General features: G+C 33.0%; 1 protein-coding gene across 1 annotated transcript; it reads right to left on the bottom strand.

Moving 5' to 3' along the window:
• Positions 1-1,434: 1,434 nt before the first annotated feature.
• On the bottom strand, positions 1,435-21,138 carry LOC145305703 (SET domain-containing protein SmydA-8-like). Its single transcript, XM_080147440.1, has 19 exons — positions 21,068-21,138; positions 19,569-19,671; positions 19,384-19,426; positions 19,163-19,234; positions 18,009-18,084; positions 16,986-17,075; positions 15,600-15,671; positions 14,832-14,890; positions 12,870-12,951; positions 11,325-11,413; positions 11,055-11,104; positions 10,503-10,575; positions 10,150-10,291; positions 9,903-10,009; positions 7,999-8,096; positions 7,273-7,359; positions 6,097-6,185; positions 3,820-3,899; positions 1,435-2,269 (listed from the first exon to the last, which is right to left on the bottom strand). The coding sequence occupies exons 1-19, from the start codon at positions 21,125-21,127 to the stop codon at positions 2,179-2,181; spliced, it is 1,563 nt and encodes a 520-aa protein (XP_080003566.1). The 5' UTR covers positions 21,128-21,138; the 3' UTR covers positions 1,435-2,178.
• Between the last annotated feature and the right edge of the window lie 1,554 nt (positions 21,139-22,692).

Here is a 22,692-nt window from a genome sequence, read left to right on the forward strand (position 1 = left end):
TTTGAAATGTATAATTTTACTTTGTTAACAACAGAATTAAAGTTAAATAGGTGTACACGGTGATTAACAAAAGGATCTATTACATTTCATACAGTTTCTTAACAGTTGGAGGTAAAGGACAAAAATATTTTATTGAATTATTGAAATATGATCCTATAGTAGTGCATTAAAATATGAAATCTAGGTGTTCAAGTCAATTTCAGGTTTCACGTAATATGCAGCAGGTATTATCTTTCAGGTCTCATAAGTGGCTCCTGTGATGGTAATTTTTGACTTAGAGACTTAAAAAACAAAGGTTATCAAATAAAAGAGTAAAATAAGCAGAATGTGACGTTGACTGACTTATAGTCGAAAATTTGATATTAATCAGGTAATTGGACAAACTTTTTTAGCCTTCTAGCTCTAATGAGAGCTGAGATAATAGGTAAGTAAGGTGACAAAATGGGTACGACTTTTTAATGTTGAAATAGAATGTTGAAAGTTATAAACTAATCTAATAAAAACTAGAGTCAAACCCAAGCTAAAATTAATCAATTGAAAAATTAATTTCGACTATTTCTAAATCTGAAAACAGGTAAAGATATTATGCATTGAGTATTTTTACTCCCCTACGACGCAAAGCTTGTACATTAAATAGAAATTTTTCAATTGAAATAAGGAAAATAATATTTTGTATTCAGTTTCAACAAAGCATAACATCCTTCTGTCTTATTTGTGTATACATTTACTAACTTGTTGGAAAGCTCTTTTTAGTGCTCAATAAAGCGAAAAGATGATTTAAAACAAATTCTTTCAGATAAGGAATCTCAATGAACAATGTCTTTACAAAAAATTCCAATATAGAAATATAAAAAAATATATATCATAAAAGGCTCTTGAATATACTACTGTATACTCAATTGGTACTACTAACGCTTGCAAAAGCGCTGCTATCAAGCTAATTGTGGTTATGCTTCTTATAGAAATAAATGCTCTTGTTAATTTTATAATTTCTAAATATTTCTGAAGATTATTTCAGTGATTTCCTTGTCAAGAACAAGCGGCTAAGCCCCTAGAGGCCACTTTCGTTCAGCATGATTTGTTGGCGATTTCTCTTAGGAGGTTAGTGGTACCCTCCCCCAAAATAGCTTTACACCCACCTCCCCAGGACCTAAAAGAAGCTACCCTGTAAAGGAGAACCATATTGGTTCAGCAGTTAGGGAGATCCTACGGTACAGACAGACTGAGATCCATAAAGTCTAGTTTCTTAACCCTGACCATCAAGGAGATGTCAGCAAAATTTATACTCTTATAAAAAAGCTGAGCTTAAAATTCGAATTCTTTTTTTAAAGATCTTTTTTACAGACAAAAAATCTTATGAAATTTTAGGATTGTATAATCTTACTATATAATTGCCCTTGTTATAGAACATTTTGAAAATTATAAATGAAGATGGATTTTTAAATTTATTTATTTATTAACATCCAAAAAAGTATAATAAAATGACAAAATACAATACAGGTAGAATATGAATAAAATATGGGTATAATACTTGGTTAAATTCTTCTTGAGCAATTCTTTTCTTTTTAATAAACTGTCTTTATTAATAATACAAGTAATAAGATTTAAATAGATACGATTTACATAATATTTATTAACTAGAAGCTCTTTATAATGCCTATAAAAAATTACGTCATGCATTGCAAATGACCAATGTTAGACCAATACACAGACTAAATTACCAATAACAGGCCAGTATGCATTTTAATTGACAAATTGTTTGCCAGTATTACGTCATTTTGTATAGGCACTATAAAAAGCATTAACTGAGGTTTTGTTATGTTATATTTTTTTTACAGTGTATTGTTTTAATTGTAATAATTCTTCCCCTCTTATAAGGAAATTTGAATATAAAGACCGATTGTGTTAGTCTGATAGTAAAGAATTATTGATATATCTATTCGCAAGAGGGGAGAAATTGACCTATAATAGTATTTTTAGTGAGTTTATTATGTTAGAAGCTTTCTCTCTTCTTGGCTAAAAAAATACCAAAAATCCTTTCAAAAACTTTTTAAAAATGTTAAAATTAACAGATGCTTGTAATAAGTCAATGCAAATCTTTTAATAATATTTAATATAATATTTGGCTAATACTATTATCGTACTGGGTAAGAATGGTTAGTTTTAAAAGTATTGCAATCAGTTTTTAAATTTATTTTCAACATTTATGAGAAGTTCCATAAGATTTTGTCTCTCCATCAATGCTGCTTTGTAAAGTCTTCCTTCTGGCCTAAACAAATCAACAATAGCTTTAGATTATGTTGCAGACATTTAATTCAGTTACCTATTAATTACCTTAAACAGGCGAGGCTGCTTGCCATGACAATATAACGTCGAGGGTGTCCCATAGAGCAGTGGTTAGCGCACTACGCTGTGGTTGGGAAAAACCGAGTTCAGATCCCCACATAGACTTTGCACCTAGTTGACAAATGCTGTCGCAATTTGTCAGATTATGATCACGCAATCTTCCCTAAGATGCCCTAGGGTTGTAAGGGGGGAGATTTGTAGGAAGTTAGGACTCTACAAATCAAGCAGCTCTAACCATGCTTTCCCTCGTCCATGCTCCTCGTATGAGAGTGCCATTTATTAGGGTGGCTTTATATGGAACACCTGCTAAAACTCTTGGCCAGGGTGATGTAATAATTGAGTAGCTTCCAGGGTAATTGCGGGTCAGCTTGTAATTTAACATAGAATGCAATCAGCTGTACGCGAAGCTTACCAATCTAAGATTGGCCAAAGGATTCTCACTTCCAGTCTCCGTGTGCATCTGAGTCCTAACTTCAGATAATCATAGCTACAACAACAACATGACACTATAACGTCAGGTCCAACAACCCAGGATAAGTAAATCTCGCCTTTTTTGTCCAAACTCCTGGGGAAATAGGTTAATTAACACCCATCACACAACCAACCTTGTTTTGTATTGAGTTGCACAATGTTTTGGGCCAATGCATTTCCCCTACTCAAACTTTTATTCTCACCCTCTTGACATAGGAGCAGTAGGAAACATTTTTAACGTCTTAAGTTATAACAAGGTGTAAAGTCGAGATTTGAATCTATTACGTCCCCAACGACGAGCGGATGCGCTTCGTATAGAGCCACGGTCGTGGGTTAAACAATCAATACAATCTTGTAGGTGAATTATAAATATTATTATTATACCTGTGTTCTGGTTCATACTGTAGACAATCAATACAATCTTGTAGGTGAATTATAAATATTCTTATATCTATGTTCTGGTTCATACTGTAGACAATCAATACATTCTTGTAGGTGAATTATAAATATTATTATTATACCTGTGTTCTGGTTCATACTGTATACAATCAATACAATCTTGTAGGTGAAATATAAATATTATTATTATTATACCTGTGTTCTGGTTCATACTGTAGACAATCAATACAATCTTGTAGGTGAATTATAAATATTTTTATACCTATGTTCTGGTTCATACTGTAGACAATCAATACAATCTTGTAGGTGAATTATAAATATTATTATACCTATGTTCTGGTTCATACTGTAGACAATCAATACAATCTTGTAGGTTAATTATAAATATTATTATTATACCTGTGTTCTGGTTCATACTGTAGACAATCAATACAATCTTGTAGGTGAATTATAAATATTATTATACCTATGTTCTGGTTCATACTGTAGACAATCAATACAATCTTGTAGGTGAATTATAAATATTTTTATACCTATGTTCTGGTTCATACTGTAGACAATCAATACATTCTTGTAGGTGAATTATAAATATTATTATTATACCTGTGTTCTGGTTCATACTGTAGACAATCAATACAATCTTGCAGGTGAATTCCAGCTGTTCTTATCAGTCCCATTATGCTCTAAACAAATATTTTACTAGCTTTTAAAATCATTTTAAAAGAACATAAATGACAACATCAATATGTATCATAGCACAAATAAGTTTCCAAAACATTAGAGTTTTATGAGGGTATTTAAAAAGTGTGTAGTAATTGTAGTTTTTACCTAAAGAAAGCGTTTGTCAATTTTTATTTTCTTTTTTCATTATTTCCGTACATCATTGTATATAATTATGTAAAATTGTTTGGAGATAATTGCTAATTGTTTATTTTGGAAAGAAGTCTCTCCCCCTGAATATTCTAAAGAAGAAAAAAAATAATGAAAAATTTGAGAAGTTAAAAGTGTTGCTGAGAATATGACAGGTAAGATAAGATCCAGGAATCTAAAGGGATGAGACAATGGCCGATAAAAGGATGTACATCCCCAATAAGGATACACAAATGCATCCCTTCTGTAGAATTTGCTTAGTGGTTGAAACGTTTGGACACATATTTTTATGAACCAACCAATCAAAATAACAGCCCCAAAAGTTTCTGAGCCAACGAATAAGAAAACGTTATCATAAAACTTTGGGGACTAGTGTAATAAACAGCCTAATGTCCCCTCCCTGCCTGATGAATATGACAGGTAAGATAAGATCAGGGCTTTTAACTTTACACTGGATAAATGTTAGAAAGGTGCTTGTTCAATTCAATTCAGCAAAAATTATGTTTGTGATCTAAATATTTAATAGGGTATGAATAAGGTAATCCTTATAATAAAGTAACAGGATGTCTGTCTGAATGTTTCTACACAAGGAACTCGATAACCACTGAACCGATATGGTACTAAACTAAAATTATAAATAATTTGTTTTACTTTTGCCTTTTTAAATTTATAATACAAAATTGGGTTATCAAATTCAACTCCGCCTCATCAAGTGCCCGTTGAAGCTTGTAGTGGGCGTAGCCGCTAGTTTAGAATAAGATAGAGACGTTTATTTAATTGCTTGTAAGAATTCCATATTAAGGTCCTATTTCTTTATAACATTTTAGTAGTAAAGCTTCTCTTATTTTATATATACCCCTTTTTTTCTTTAAAAGTTACTGTCTTAGAATAAAACAAGTATGTCAACAATCATAAGTAGCGAAGCAAAAATCCTTAATTTTTTTCTTACTTTTTATATTTATATTTTTGATGATGACTGACGGCTAAAGTAAATTACATACTTGATACTATTATCCATAACAATTTTGAAATTCAAACCAAAACACCGCCATTCCTAATTATGCCCTTTATTTATTCAGATTTTTTTCTGCTTTAAGACAAGAGCACCCAAAAGTCAAACATCAATAACAAAGTTACCACCTTCACCTGCTGTTTTAAAAGCATCAAGTTTCATTTAACATGACTTGTCCAGGGAGGAAGGGGACATTGGGCTGCTTATTACACTAGTCCCCAAAGTCTTTTGATAACGTGTCCAAAAGTTTTGACCACTAATTGTAATCTACAAAAGGGTAATTTTGTGAATCGTTATTTCGAATGTACTTCAATTTATCAGCCATTGTTGTATCCCTTTAGATCCCTGTGACTTATAACTGTTGTTATAATATTTTTGCATTTGAAAGAAAACAAAGAAAAAGGGCATATTAGTGAATCATCACTAAAATTGTTTCTAAAAGGAACTTTATGTCTGTCGTGGCTTTTGAGTTAATTCAAAACGTTTGCTACAAAACTTAGGTTTGATGTAGGGATATCAAGAAATAAGACATAAAGCCCATTATTTGATGTACACCCCCATGCAATGTACACAAAAACTATATCTTCTGTAGATTAAAATTAGTGGTTGAAACGTTTGAACACTCAACTTAATTAACCAACCAATCAAAATGGAATAAAAGTCCCCAGAGTTGTTCAGCCAACGAAAAAGAAAACCTTTTTATAAGACTTTGGGGACTAGTGTAATGAACAGCCCATTGTCTCATCTCTCTCTAGGTTTGGTCAAAGAAATGTTAAGGAATAAGGGGGGGGGGGGGGTTAGGGTCAACGGGCGAAACCCCCCAAAAAAATGTAAGTACAGATATCTATATTTTTTCTTTAAAATTAAGGCACAATTATTTTTTAACATGTCTCACGGTACTAGTAAATCTAGAAGTTTATAAATTTAAATAAGAGACAAAGTGAATAACCTGTTGATAAAAAGCTAACGATTATAATTTTTAAAAAAAACTATTTTACCTCTTTGGAATGGTCCACTTTGTCGAGTTGGTTTAATGCCAGAATTGCTCTCTGTCGTACACTAAGGTACAGTTCGTACAATGAGGTGCCCTGTCCAACAACATAATCATTTCATTCCAACTGCCGCTATGAACTGAGGTGACCGGTAGGGAGTAAGGGAGGGGACAATGGGCAATTAATTCAATTAAAGAGTTTTCAAAGCAAGGCCACGAAATCCAGATTAACCCAGAAAATTTGGAGAAAATTGTAAACGGATTGTTTATTAAATCTAATAAACTATAAACTAAGAAAAAAGTTACAAGAAAAAAAGTAAGCATTTGAAAATTAGATTACCAGCATATCAGACTGATGTAACCATTTTGAAATTAATTACTAGAAAAATCTCCCCGGAACTTTCCAGATGACAGGGAAAGGGAAAAGAGAGGTGGGGGCAATGGGCAAGAGATATGGACAGGGAAAAAGGGGGCGTGTAGGGTTATTTCCATGTAAAGCAAAATCAGAACTTGTTTTTGATGAAATATACTTGGGTTTTATGGTGTGTTTTTTATATCACAAGATTATTAGACCTGGCCAACCCTTGGCTGGCTGGGCAAGAATATGTCCCCGCACGCCTGCCTGCTCTTTTTAAACTGTTTATTTCCCTTTCACCTTTCACCTTCCTTCTCCCTTTCCCTATCGTCTGCTTTAAAAAAGGGAGGTGGGGGAGAGGGGCGTGGAATAGAGTATGGGAGGGGGGCCTTGTATTCTTAACTTTTATATTTAAACAACTCTGTCTGCTATATTCAAAACTAACACAACGAGTAGCGGCATTTCTTGTGCTAGTACCCAAACAATCTTTCCCGATTTTGTATTAATTTTGTGGAACATGATTCCAGTTACGTCATATTTTCTTTCCCGAAAAAGGGAAGGGGGAATAAAATCTCTTCAAAAGCAATGGGGAAAACACCCTTTTCTCCCATCTCTTTTTTTCTTCCCCCCTTCCCTTTTTCGGGAAAGAAAAATATGACGTAACTGGAATCATGTTCCGCAAAATTAATACAAAATCGGGAAAGATTGTATTGTGTCATAATCGTTTCAAACTTTTCATTTTAATATCTGCAGATAGCTGTCTATAATACTATGCGATAAATAACTATTACAGCATAACTTAAATGTTTCATAAATGATAACTATGTTCCTTAAGTCTGGAAATTCCAGGTAGAACCTTGCTGGCAACATTCAGGAAACAGATGGCAAGATCCTCTTTCTCTTTCAGATCTTGTTCTAAATACATAAATAAAATGAAATAACAAGTCTAGAGGTTCATATTAGAAACCTGTCCGATAAAATAGAAAAGAAGTGCTAAAAAAGTGCCTAAAAAAAGGGTATAAAGGGAATAGTAGCTTTCACTAAATTCCGTAGGTTGTGAGTAAGATTCCAGTCAAACGCACTTATTAGGTCAAACTGTTTTTAAATATGCGTTTAATTATACTATGCGTTCGGCCAACATTAAGAACAGTCCGACTTAATAAGCGCATTTGGCTGGAAGCTTGCTCACAATTTTACGGAATATTGCCTATTCCCCGTATAAACTTTCGGTAAAAGTATCCAGAATAATAGATAAATTCTAGATTATTTTAAGGATTTTAAATTTTTTACCATTTATTATAAGCACTACAAAAGAGCTTCTTAGAAAATCAATTGCTATGTACCCCTTCGATCTCTTTATTGTAAAACAGATAATTTCGATATTATGTGGGCCACGAATATATCAGATACCATAGAGTCGACACAATCCCTTAAAAATCATAAAATGCAAAAATCTTCCACAGGTACAATGCATGTCAAGTATTTCAAAATTTTAAATTGGTAAAAAAAAATAAAAACAGCATTTTTCAAAGTTTTTAATAATTAATTGGCAACCTGTTAAAGATTCCATCATGAACTCCTGTGAGTGTCCCAGAATATTGAGAAGACTGTATTTAACATCCAGCATATGAGCATGGTTGGGGTGCAGTACTCTAAAATTTAAATAATTCATAATAAAATATTTGCTATTGTTTTGCAGGGAGGTAGGGGAAATTTGGCTGTTGATTACACTAGTCCTTAATTTTTTTCTTATTCGTTATATTAACAACTTTGGGTACTTTTATTGAATTTGTTTGGTTGATTAATTAAGTTGAGTGACCAAATGTTTTAACCACTAATTAAAGTATTCAGAAGCTCTAATTTTGTGTATCATAATTGGGGTTGTACATAAATTAATTGGCTATTGTCTTACCCCTGAATTTATTGAATTAATGTAAAGAGGTTTCGTTATTTTTTTTAAGATTTAACAGATTTTTCAGATACAGAGATGGATTTTTAATAAATGCCGCGTTTTTTCGACAATTTTTTAGACATTGATTGATTGAACGAAGACGATGGGAGAGTATACAACTTAAGAATTCAAAATTTTAAAATTATTATTTTAGCCATTTGTATAATGTCTAATACAACTTAAATCCATTTTCGCTGTATATTTATTAATGCATCTTTTTAGATCTGTATTAGACATTATACAAATGGCCAAAATAATAATTTTAAAATTTTGAATTCTAAAGTTGTATACTCTGTTAAAAACATTATTTCATCTTGAAGATCAATGCACCGTACGATTTTAACAGAGTATACAACTTGAGAATTCAAAATTTTAAATTATTATTTTAGCCATTTGTATAATGTCTAACACAGCTCTAAAAAGATGCATTAATAAATATGCAGCGAAAATGGATTTAAGTTGTATTAGACATTATACAAATGGCTAAAAAAAATAATTTTAAAATTTTGAATTCTTATGTTGAAATCCCATCGTCTTCGTTCAATCAATCAATGTCTAAAAAATTGTCAAAAAAACGCGGCATTTATTAAAAACCCATCTTAGTACTTTTGTAATTGATTCATATAGGAATATTTAAAAAACATATTCTAAATTAAAATACACATATTTGCATTGCTAAGTTGTATATAGTTTTAAAACAACTATATAGTTTATTAAACAACTACAGCTTATATACTTTAGTAATAATTTAATTAAGTATTCAGACAGATAAACATAACTTTCAGGCGAAAGGTTTCGTGATTTAAAAAGAATGTCGAACCAAGTATACAAGTCCGTGAAAAAATGAATTTCTCGTTTACATGTCAAATAATTTTGATGAAAAAATTTCCTTCCTTGTATTTTCAAAAAAATTGAACCAATATTATGGGCAGTTGAATAAAACAAGGAGAGATGAAAAAGCTGAAACACTATTCATTGTATATGTATTGTATATTGTACTCGATTATTAAAATTTCAAGCTAATTAATATTATTAAATTTCAACTGTATAAGTTTTATTCATTTACTTATACCAACCCTTCTTTCTATATTGCCTTTTCCTCTAAGTGTCTATAAAGCACCATACCCCTATTTTTGACACATTTTTTCCTATGTAGACACTTGCTTGGCAAATACCTGTGGTACCCTAACCCTGCGGGACTACCTTATAACTGATATAACCAAGCCTAACCTAAAGTAATGAAATAACCAAACAAACTCAAATTCCTCTTATCTTTATCCTCTTAGGGGGAGGGTTCACTTTTTTCTTGACTAATTAGGGAAAAACTACAGTATTATTATGTGTACTTTTACCCAGGAATAAGGTATAGCCAACAAGCGAAATAAATCCAAAATAATATTTGGGGGGTATATGGAAAGGTCGTCAATTGTACTATGCGTTGCCCCCAACGACAGTTGAAAATCACGTATAGGTTTCGTGTTGTAAAAAAAATTTCGTTGTTCTTTACCTGGAATAAGTAGAGATAAATTTCCTGCAGGCTGGAACAGTTAACCCTGATTCTTCCAGCTTGGAAACTGCCTCAGAAACCTTGGATTCGGCCATATCGTTGTATCCCTGATTATAAACTAATAAATAAATAAAATAATCCCAGGAATAAGATATAACCAACAATTGAAATAAATCTAAAATAATATTTGAGAGGCAGATTAAAAGGTCGTCAATTTTACTAAGTTTTGGGCTTTGTCAAATTATACCTTTGGAGCCTGTGCCTTGCATTTATAGCAGAACCAATTGGTGGCACAGTCCAGTGGGTTATCTGGCAGGTAGAAACCATCTGGACATTTCAAACACTTTAGTCCACTCATGTAGGTCTCATTTTCGGTGTTGTCTTGACATCTGTGATAGGAATTAAATGTAAAACAACGAACTTTTGAGTCTATTTAATTACGATAGGGAATATGGATTTTCAAACCCCGCTTAATCTAACAGAAGGGGATCAATAAACACCTCTATACGGTTACACCTTCCTTATAATAAAATACAATACAGAATAATGCAATAAAAAAGAAATAGAAGGAAAGCCAGGTACATGAACATTATTGCATACCTGTCACAAGTGCAAATAAAATCTTTGCTGTACACTAAATGCTCTCGTCTTTGTGCCGTTGTCCACAGATTATCTAAAATTACACATAGGATATTAGGGAATGCTCATTGTTCAAAATCTTCCCCAAAAACTTTTGATAGTAGCTTAGTAAATCACATTTACCCCAACTAACTGAAATGGCTCGCATATCATTTTACCGACTGACCGACGGAAATAAACAAGGTATGCGCGCTAGCCATACAGACTGACATAATTTGAACGGACAGACACAAAAATTGTTTCACATTAATCTTTTTTTGTAGCAAAGTTACTATATAATTTAAAATGCCCGTCCGTCCGTCTGTCCAGATGTTATCAAAAATAAACTTCTGAAATTTGGAAAGCGTAAGGATTATTTATCACTTACTTTACGCGTCTATTTGCAAGTCATGCACCCTATTTATTTTTATCTACTTTTCTGGTCTTATTATTACATTTAAGAAAACCGTTACTTATGGTTGTTGTTATCCTTGTTAATTATTCATTTTCTGTTATATTGAATTAGATATTTACCAGTATAGCACAAAGAAACAGCATCTCCTTCGTCTAAAGAGTAAGCAGCCCTGAATGGATAAAATTTTATCAGAAAAATAGGTTTGGTTGCTCTAATAATGGGCTATAAAGAGGAGAAAGGCTACTATAAAAAATACGACATAAGCAGCTACTTCATTTTCATTAATTATATTTTCATGGAATTTGTTTTGTAGAAGCAGATTCAGAAGCCATTTTGAAATAAGAACTGCGTTAAACATTAAAACACTTGGAACATGGAACATGACTTACCTTATATTGAGAGTAAGGTCCTTGTTGAATGTTTTATGGGCGCTTGGAATACAGGAGTGTTCTAACATACACCCAATACTATATACTCCCTAAATATTAATATTTGTGAGTGCTACTAGGAATACAGGAGTTTTCTAACATACACCCAATACTATATACTCCCTAAATATTAATATTTGTGAGCACTTCTTGGAATACAGGAGTGTTCTAACATACACCCATAGACGTCCAAGGGGGGGGGGGAGGGGTAAAGGGGTGATTATCCCCCCAAATGAATTTAGGGATGCCGTAGGCACCCTCAAAATTTTTGATTCCCCCCCCCCCCCAATTCATTGATTGATTGATTAGCCATAGTCTCTTAGGGTTTGGACCTAAGTAGTCATGGAGTAGGCTGAGACACTTTTGTATAGCCACTAGGGCTATCAAGCTTCACGTTCAAGCACATTATGACATTATGAGCTTGGGATAAGGGTAGTACTGATATTATTTACTTGACTATTAAGCATCCAAACTTACTCAATAATCCCCTTCTTTCACAACCATGGGAAGTTGCGTAAATGTATTCAACTGAGAAATTCGAACATGGGAACTAGAATTCGAACTCTCATCACCGTAACTCAGTGCGTTACCACTGAGCTACGACGCCCCAAATAAAAAAAGCCTCTAAGAAATAAAGATTACCCCCCCCCCCCAAATAAAAAAGCTTGGACACCCCTGCATACACCCAATACTATATAACCATTAAATATAAATATTTGTGAGCGCTACTTGGAATACAGGAGTGTTCTAACATACACCCAATACTGTATACTCCCTAAATATAAATATTTGTGAGTGCTACTTGGAATACAGGAGTGTTCTAATATACACCCAATACTATATACTCCCTAAATATAAATATTTGTGAGCGCTACTTGGAATACAGGAGTGTACTAACATACACCCAATACTATATACTCCCTAAATATAAATATTTGTGAGTGCTACTTGGAATACAGGAGTGTTCTAATATACACCCAATACTATATACTCCCTAAATATAAATATTTGTGAGCGCTACTTGGAATACAGGAGTGTACTAACATACACCCAATACTATATACTCCCTAAATATAAATATTTGTGAGCGCTACTTGGAATACAGGAGTGTTCTAACATACACCCAATACTATATACTCCCTAAATATAAATACTTGTGAGCGCTACTTGGAATACAGGAGTGTTCCAACATACACCCAATACTATATACTCCCTAAATATGAGTATTTATGATGGAATATTTAACATTCATTATTAGTAGTAAAGCTACTCTAGAATTTAAAATGTAAGTCTATCTGTATGTCCATATATCCGTCTGTCTGAAACGTTTTTTTGGGGAAATGTGATTTTCTCAGTCCCTATAAAAGATAGAAGGCTGAAACTTCTTGTCAACATTCCCATTAATATGCAGCATAATTAAGTTCAAAACAGCCATGTCAGTAGGATTGCTTTTATTCAGGTTTTAAGCTACTTTTATATTTTTCAATGTTTTAAATAATACATTACCTGTATAGCTACGCCTTGCTGTGACCAGGGTATTTCAAAAGAATTAGTTTCTAGTCTACTACACATTTCAAACACGAGCTCCCTGCAGTAAGAAACAAGGATGAAAACATCCGTAAGTAATGACGCACAAAAAGCATTGATATTCAGATTAGATTCGTAAAAAATGGGGGCGTTTTATTGATTGGAAGTTATGCCTTAGTGAACATTAGGCGAAACTAATTACTATTTACAGTTATCCTTCTCCCAACCTTTTTTAATAAATTGAAAATAAGGGTTACATAAATTTCTACTTATTTATCCTAGCCCCTGCATTTGGCCCAAACACTTAGGGTCCCTAATCAAGAAAAATACGAAAATTATCCCCATACCCTTTTTTTTTAGTAGCGAAGCTTCTCTATAATCCGAATGTCCGTCCGTCCGCCCATCTGTCCGTCCGTCTGTCCGTAATTAATGAACTGGGGGAAACGTGATTTTCTCGGCTCCTATTCAAGATAGACAGCTGATTTTTTTAGAGAAGATCCCTATGACATATACCCATCTAATCTATACATTGTTTTGTCCATCTGTCTGTTATTTGGGGTGCTAGATCGATTCCTAGATTTTAAGTTTTTGTGATTTTCTCAATTCCTATTCAGGATTGATGGTTAAAACTATCAAGGAATGAATATACCCTATTTAACATACATTCTACATATGTTCACCAACGTTTATTAAAATTTGTTTATTAATTGGGGTGCTAGATCGATTCCTAGATTTTTAGGTTTTTAAGATTTTCTCGATTCCTATTCAGGATTGATGGGTAAAACTATCAAGGAATGAATATACCCATATTTATCATATTTCCATCAAGTTTCATTAACCCTTAACGGTCGGGGGGGGGGGGGCGTTGAACGCCCCCCCATCCGGTTTTTTCTATCTCACTTTCTGTGTGTGAAAGATAAAGAGCCCAAACTGCGTGACTTTTTAAGTTTGGGTATGACACATAACCGAGAGTTGGAATTTTTTGAATATCTCCATCCTGGCGGGCACAGGATGCCAGCAAACCTGGCAGGGTCATCCAGGTAAAGAGCAAAAATATTTTTTTGACTTAAAAAAAGCTTTTTATCTTACCAAAATACTAAAATATCCTCTAGTAGTACATCCTCATATTAAACACAGGTGTTCAATTCAATTTCAGGTTCCAGGTATGATCCTGCAGGTCCTGATCCTCCAGGTCTCCAGAATCTTGAAATGGCTCCTGTGGCCGCAATTTTTGACTTAGAGACTTCAAATTTTAAACTTAAGCTTTTCTTACATGTCTACATAACGTATTAAATTTTCATAAAGATCCGCCGCCGTTTTCCCGCCGACCGCCGACTGCGGCGGCTGGCAGCTGCCAAGTACAGCTGCGGCCGCTTAAATTTATATTTTGATATTTAAAATATAAAATTTACATAAAGATTAACATTTCTGCAAAAAAAAATTTATTCTAGCTTCAAAAATAAAAAAATTACAGCCGTTTGAAATTTTTAAGTAAAAAAGGACCTAAAAACAAAGGTTGTTAAATAAAAGGGTGAAGGAAGCGAAAATTGACCTTGACTTACTTAAGGTCGGAAATTCATCATAACACAGGGGACTTACACAAAATTTTTTAGCCCTCTAGCTCTAATAGGAACTGAGATAACATGGGGGGGCGTTGAACGCCCCCCCCCCCGACTGATTAAGGTGCGGCAAGGGGCCCGACTGTTAAGGGTTAAGATTTGTCCATTAATTGCGGTGCTAGATCGATTGCTAGATTAACTTTTCGTGATTTTAAAGGTTTCGTTATTTCCCTATTTTATCAAATTTAATCTTTATTGTATGGCACTGCTCTATATTATTTTTTTTTCGACATCTATTCATAATTTTTGAGCTTTGCTACTTATGGATGTTGTCATCCTTGTGTATATTGTTTTATCTCGAATAGTAAAACTGCAGCTTTACCTGCTAAAAGATTCTGCTAGCTTGAAGGTGCCACAAATAAGATTTGCAACCTTCTCTGCCCTGTTCAAATGGATCCATTAATAATCAATGAAATACCATTGTTGTAAAAAAAACAATTGAAGTTGATAACACTGCATATAGTGCCTAATTAAAAATGACGTAATAAAATACAATGACCAATGATAGTTCAGTATACATTTTACCATTGGTCAATTACATTGTATACTGGCCTATTATCAGTCATACCATGTTGAAAGCACCAGTTCTCGTCCGATCACTGCAGTTAAGCAACATTGGGCCAAGTTAGTACTTGGATGGGTCATTTGTATTGTATGACATATTTTTTATTAAGTCCTATAAGTTGCTTCAAGTGGATTACTATAAATAAAAAGATAAAATTAATGTTAAAAAACATTCGGAGTTCATTGGAAATATTTGTATTATTTATACAAGTAATTATTTCATAACTCCGATTGTTTGTTGGGTGAATTGATATATTTTTGCTTGAATCTTACACCAGATTTGCATGTTCTCTAATTATATGAAATAACGATTCCTTAACCCCCCCCCCCCCGTTACCCCATACCCTCTTACTGGACGAATGAATTGGCCAATAATGGAGTTCCATTTTAGCAAGCTGAATTGGCGAACATTTTTCTCTGTTATAATATTCACGCATATTCCATTGGTAACTGATAATTTTGTCAGAAATAATATTTTAGGTTTTTTCATTCCAATATAACGTATCCATATATTATTAGATCCATTCCTGTCGACCAGCTCTTCATCCATACTGGCTGCCTCACAAGACTGCAGGTTTACCAATTCTTTCCATGCTTCCTTAATAAATAGTTCATACCTATTATATGGTTCCATTGGAATTCAGTCCACATGGGATTCAACCCACGGAATTCAGTCCAGCGGGATTCAACCCAACGGTATTCAGCCCACACGGGATTCAACCCGCATGGGACTCAACCCACGGAATTCAGTCCATACAGGACTCAACCCATGGAATTCAGTCCATACGGGACTCAACCCACGGAATTCAGTCCATACGAAACTCAACCCACGGAATTCAGTCCACACGGGATTCAACCCATTATATATCTAAAATTACCAGTTTTCAAAAATATTTTTTTTTTTAATTTGAGAACTAAATTTTTAGAAAATTTTTAAAAAAAGTTTTAAGTTTATGTAATTTTATTTTACTGTAGAAATTATTTTATAAAATATGCTTTATAAAAAAATTTGAGAAAAAAAAATTATTTTCTAAAAATTTGTTTCTTAAATTTGAAAAAAAAAATTATTTGTTTTTAAAACTGAGAATTTAGTCCACACGGAATTCAACCCAATATATATATGAAATTCTCAGTTTTAAAAACAAATAATTTTTTTTTTCAAATTTGAGAAACAAATTTTTAGAAAATAATTCTTTTTTTTCAAATTTTTTATTAAGCATATTTTATAAAATAATTTCTAAAAATAAAAAAAATTACATAAACTTTTTTAAAAAAATTTCTAAAAATTTTGTTCTCAAATTAAAAAAAAAATATTTTTTTTCAAACTGGTAATTTTACATGTATAATGGGTTGAATCCCGTGTTGACTGAATTCCGTGGGTTGAGTCCCATATGGACTGAATTCCGTGGGTTGAGTCCCGTATGGACTGAATTCCGTGGGTTTAGTCCCGTATGGACTGAATTCCATGGGTTGAGTCCCGTATGGACTGAATACCGTGGGTTGAATCCCATGTGGGCTGAATACCGTGGGTTGAATCCCGTGTGGGCTGGATACCGTTGGGTTGAATCCCGCTGGGCTGAATTCCGTGGGTTGAATCCCGTGTGGGCTGAATTCCAATGGAACCTTAACTAAAATTTAACTAATCCTGTCCCACCACGGTGTTTCTAAACTGACTAAACTGATATTTGTATACCTTAAAGAACTTAACTTAATCTTACATAACCTATGCGATTGTAATTTTTAAAATTGGTTCCTTGTTCATCCAAACTATCCTATTACTATGAGAATCTTTAATTTGAACATAAAGCTTTTTTTCTGTCTTTCTTCCTGTGTGTCTTTATGTCTGTCTTTTTATCTGTCCACCATTTGAATTTTATCGTGTATGTACCGGTATATTTATATCTTAACTTACTGGTTTATGATTTTTAAGATAAAGACATCTGAGTACCATGATGACATCATACAGTGAGTCTGTATCACCTGGATTTATCCGACACCCAGTCTAAAACAATAAACAAAATTAGTTTGCATGAAAACTGATGCCTTTTGATATAGATAGTCAAACAAACAACCTACTACTTTGACAGATATTTAGATAGTCGATTATAACAAAAACTCTGATGAAAATCGGCTAAGCTACGCAAATCTTACCATTCCCTGACTAACGTAGGAGACCACTAGTTTTGAGATCCTTAAGGCCCCTCAAATGACGAAAAATTGAGGAATAATTATTTTTCTAAATTTAAATGGTGGAAAAAGGCTATTTTTAAACGACTTTTTGTTCCAAAATGCAATAAAAAGGATAATTTGACACTTAAGGCGTTTTCCATGTTTATTTTTGCCAAAATGTAAATAAAACTAGTTTTTAATATGCATAATTCTGAAAAATGTAAAACTTTGCTATAGGGCCAAAATGTTTTTATATTAAATTCAAACATTAAATATGACAAATGTTGGTAATGCATTCAGTATATTAATTATAAACCTAATTTGAGATAGATTCCTAGAGCAAATAAGCACAATTTTAATTGCAAATTATTTCTATAATAAATCAGCGCATACAAAACAAGGATGACAACATCCATAAAACCGATGCCCTAAAACGGAAGAACTGAATAAGCAGAATATTAATGTATAATTCTTAACAAAATTGTAAGTAAATTTATAGTAACACTGCTTAAATTCATGATACTGTTTAAGGATAACTTAACATTTTTAGGACTTGATCATTGTAATACTTCGCTTATAACATTGTACCTTGTTGTAATAGGAATAAGTATTGAAAAATCAAATGAATAGGAAAACATCCTAAATAGTACCTAATTGTTTTAGAAATCATGGATGCAAAGTTTGAAACAGTCCCGGATGGACGAACGAACAGACAAACGATTCTAAGTATAAAAAGCTTCACTTTAAAAAACTAGATGAAACTTACCGAAAATAAAAAGAAACATTCAGCTTTATGACGGGCATGGTTGGTACATTCTTCACTACACATGGGCCATTTACACCTGAGATACAATAATATATTCAGCTTTATGACGGGCATGGTTGGTACATTCTTCACTACACATGGGCCATTTACATCTAGGATACAATAATATATTCAGCTCTATGGCGGGCATGGTTAGTACATTCTTCACTAAACATGGGCCATTTACACCTGAGATACAATAATATATTCAGCTTTATGACGGGCATGGTTGGTACATTCTTCACTACACATGGGCCATTTACATCTAGAATACAATTATATATTCAGCTTTATGGCGGACATGGTTGGTACATTCTTCACTTCACATGGGCCTTTTACATCTAGGATACAATTATATATTCAGCTTTATGACGGGCATAGTTGGTACATTCTTTACTACACATGGGCCATTTAATTTTACACCTGAGATACAACAATATATTCAGGTTTATGGCGGACATGGTTGGTACATTCTTCACTACAAATTGGCCATTTACACCTGAGATACAACAATATAGTCAGCTTTATGGCGGGCATGGTTGGTACATTCTTCACTACACATGGGCCATTTACATCTAGGATACAATAACATATTCAGCTTTATGGCGGGCATAGTTGGTACATTCTTCACTACACATGGGCCATTTACATCTAGGATACAATAATATATTCAGCTTTATGGCGGGCATGGTTGGTACATTCTTCACTAATTTGTGTAAGGAGTTTTGCTCCAACATTTAAGCTTTTTTTTTTTTAAATACAGTTATGAGTTTATTTCCATAAAACGGACATCTGTATGAGTAAATTTAATCAGCTAGCGGTTAGATGGATCTTTTGGCTTCTCCCATGCCTCTAGGGACTTCATCACAAAATGTAGAGTCCAGTCTCCCTATTTATACCTATATTTGCGACAACTTTTATTACACATGAATTTCTAATTTTAAAGATTAACAAAACGGCCTTTTTTAAGCATCAAGATCCATATTAGATATAAAAATCAGTCTTCGACCATTCCTCTACATAAATCTAATTTACTCAAGAGCATTACAGACCAATCAACAAAGTGAGTTGTAGACTAGTATTTAAAAAACCAGTGTTACAATTCTGCTTCTTACCTTGGACAGGCTACATAGGGTACTGGCGCTTCAGGGTCTGTCGGTGCTTTTTGTGGGTTCAAATTAATTAATCTTATAAATTTTCATAGTTAATTTTATATGAAAAATATCTTTCATGTCAAATATATCATTAAGTTATATGAAATTTAGTATAAATATGTAATTTATGACTTTTTTCACCATATACTTGAAAAGTTTGAATGATACAATTATGAAAATGCCTGTAGCAACTAAGACAAACAGGTTCACTGTGTCTGGCTGGTCCTGAAATTGAAAATAATTATTTTAGATAAGAACATATAATTTCATTTTCTATGAAACACCAACCAAAAAAAATCCTGTTCCTTAGACGTCAAACATGATAACACTTCCTTGAGTTGGACACCATGACAACCTTCTCACTCACCTGTAACTATAGGTCTGTCTTGGAATATAATTTCTCCTTGCTCTACATCCTTGGTGAGGACTATATGACGACCAACATCCTCTGCTTCTGCTATTCTGTAGGACTAAAAATTTTATTTTCAAAAAAATTATTTTTGTTGTGTCAATGAACTGGTGATCAAAATCATATATTTTTTTCACATAGATAAGGGATCAGACAATGAATGATTTGAATATACCCCTAATTATTAAAAAAAAAATCATTAAAATTTAAAGTGAGAAATATTAGACTTTGTTACTTGAACCAAACAATCATGATTCAATCATACAACCCAAAGTTGGTGTTCTAGCAAATGGCAGAAAAATTGCCTAAAACTATACATGAATATAATTTTAAAATAAAACATCACAAAATCATCTTGGAACCTATGTGAAGCTTCCCTAAATTAGAGAAATCAATGGGTAATGAAATATTAACAGAAAAACAAAAAGAACGTACCTACTACTTTACATAATGAAAGGATAAAAGTGTATTACATTAGAACACTAGAAGTTAAGATTAACTCTAAAAATGCTTATTTCAACAAAAAAAATTCATATTGTTGTTCATTTTTATATTAGCTGCTAAGTCTCCCCCCCCCCCTATTATCTCAGTTCCTATGCAAGCTAGAGGGCTACAATTTGTGCAAGTCCCCTGTTTGATAATAAGTTTCCGATCCTAAGTAAGTCAAAGTCAATTTTCGCTTCCTTCACTCTTTTATTTAACAACCTTTGTTATCTGGTCCTATTTTACTTAAAAATTTCAAACGGCTGTAATTTTCTTATTTTTGAAGCTAGAAGAAGCAGGGAGTAAGGGAGAGGACAATGGGCAATTAATTCAATTTAAGAGTATTTGCTGAAAGACCTTTAAATCCAGATTAATCCAGAAAATATTCAGGAAATTCTAAAGGGAGAGTTAATACAATACAGAAAACAATAAAATAAGAAGAAAGTTCCAAGAAAAAAGCATTCATTTACAAATTATATTACCAGCACATCGGACTGACGTAATCATTCTGTAATTAATAACTAGAAAAATCTCCCTGGAACCATTCAACCCATAGCCCCATAACCCAAAATTTGATTAGAGTCTTAAATTGTTTATAAAACAAATATCACAATAAAGTTTTTATTTATGAAATGATATTTTCTGGAGAGAAAAAAATTGTTAAAACCAGCCACATCAAAACAAATTAAGTTTATTGATACTCGTCTGCAATATTCAAAATTAACAAACGAGTTAGCGGCATTCTTTGAGCTAGTACCCAAAGTCAGTCAGAAACTGCTAAATTCTTGCACATTCCCTTTAAGCCAGTACCCAAAGTCTGAGACTCCTAAAAATTAAATATTCGATCCATTGTCCCCTCCCTTACTCCCTGTAGAAGAACAATGTTTTTGCAGAAAATGTTTATCTTTATGTAAATTTTATTCTTGAAATATCAAAACATAAATTTTTTTAAATATAGCTGTACTTGGCGGTACCTTCTCAATGCCTTCCAGACTTAATTCATTTAACGTGTCAGTAATTAGTTCCGTTGACATTGTCCAATCTGAAAATACACAAATACATCTGGGATCTAAAGTGATGAGACAATGATGTTCATTTATGCTACACAAAATTAACCCTTCCGAAGATTACAATTTGTATTTTAAACGTTTCGATACTCAGCATAGTAATAAAATTCAATGAAAGTCCCCAGATTTCTAAACCAACATCCCATTGTCCCCTCCCTCCCTGCAAATACATACTTTTCCTCCCATTGATTTTTTTTAAGTGACCGACCACCTCCGCCCCCCCCCCCCTTATTACTTCTTATCCTGTAGGTAAATGAAAATGGAGGATAGGAACTCCCCACAAGAGCTAGGAATAATTTTTTTAACCTAAAGATATAAATTTTTTTTCGTATTTTTTTATAAATTTTACAAAAATTTATACAACTCGTAGCCCCCTAAAATGCAGGATTAGAATGTAATTATCAAATTTTCTTCAATAAATTCTTTTGGGAAATGGATCTTCATTAATCTTAGGGTTTGTGAAAAGATTAAAAAGATACAATTAAATTTTCAAAAAAGTAACTAAATAATTCAATTTTTCACTAAAATAAAAACATTAAAGTCTAATAACGAAAAATATACACCTAAAGTTTCACTTAACTTTGCTTTTCTTCGACTCAAAATATTCAAATTTCACTTAACTTTGCTATTCTTTGTCGCAAAATGCTCTTTAAAACGTCAACAAATCACAAGACTAAAGTAAATTATCTATAAATATAGATAGATTATTTATCACGGTGCCACTGAGAGATGACAAGAAACATATAAAAATAAGCCTACACAAGTACACATCACCACGCACACAGATATAAAAAGAATCAGGTGACAGACAGACAGACGGACAAACAGACAGACAGAGAATCAGACGGATGTGGACGGACAAACACCTGTACAAAGTTGACCCATATGTTAGCTATGTGTTGCATTGCCCTGTGGCGTGCTCTATGTAGAAATTTGGATGAGGAAAAATTATCTTTTTATGAAAACTAAAAAGATTATTAATAATCAAACTTTAAAATACAAATACAATAAATCTCAAAAATTATCTATTTTTAAAAATTCTGTGGAAATACTTTTCTTCTCGCCTTCCTCTCTTTTTTTAGGAAGGGGTGTAAACACTTCTTGTTAAAAAAGAAAGTGAATTGCCAGCCTTTCCCTTTTTTCAAATAATTCCCGGCCTTGCACACCCCTTAACAATATGATAGGCACGCCAGGGCGGGAGGGTACATTGGACTGTTTATTACAAAAGTCCCCAAAGTTGTATAATACGTTTTCTAATTCGTTAGTTTCACAACTTTGGTGACTATTTTGAATTTTCATTGGTTAGTTTATTTTATTTAGTGTCCAAATGTTTCAGTATTAATTATAATATAAAAGGGATGATTTTTATTTATCATTATAGGGGTGTACATCAATTAATCGGCCATTGTTTTATCCCTTAGATCCCTATAAGCACGCGCCTGTCCCTAGTTTCATGTCTTGGTGCGCCCGGCTTTCTCTTTATCTATAACTTTGGCCTCCGTTACAGAGTGATACAAAATTTAGAGAAAGAA

Source organism: Acartia tonsa, chromosome 2, assembly GCF_053477335.1.
Source record: "Acartia tonsa isolate MP-2025a chromosome 2, ASM5347733v1, whole genome shotgun sequence".
NCBI lineage: Eukaryota > Metazoa > Arthropoda > Copepoda > Calanoida > Acartiidae > Acartia > Acartia tonsa.

Excerpts from the sequence above, each read along its gene's own strand:
- LOC145305703 (XM_080147440.1), bottom strand. The coding sequence starts at position 21,127 with ATGTCAACGGAACTAATTACTGACACGTTAAATGAATTAAGTCTGGAA. Across the intron at positions 10,576-11,054 it reads TGTTTCTTTGTGCTATACTG|ATAATCTGTGGACAACGGCA; the intron begins GTAAATATCTAA and ends GTGTAATTTTAG. Across the intron at positions 10,292-10,502 it reads TTTATTTGCACTTGTGACAG|ATGTCAAGACAACACCGAAA; the intron begins GTATGCAATAAT and ends TTCCTATCACAG.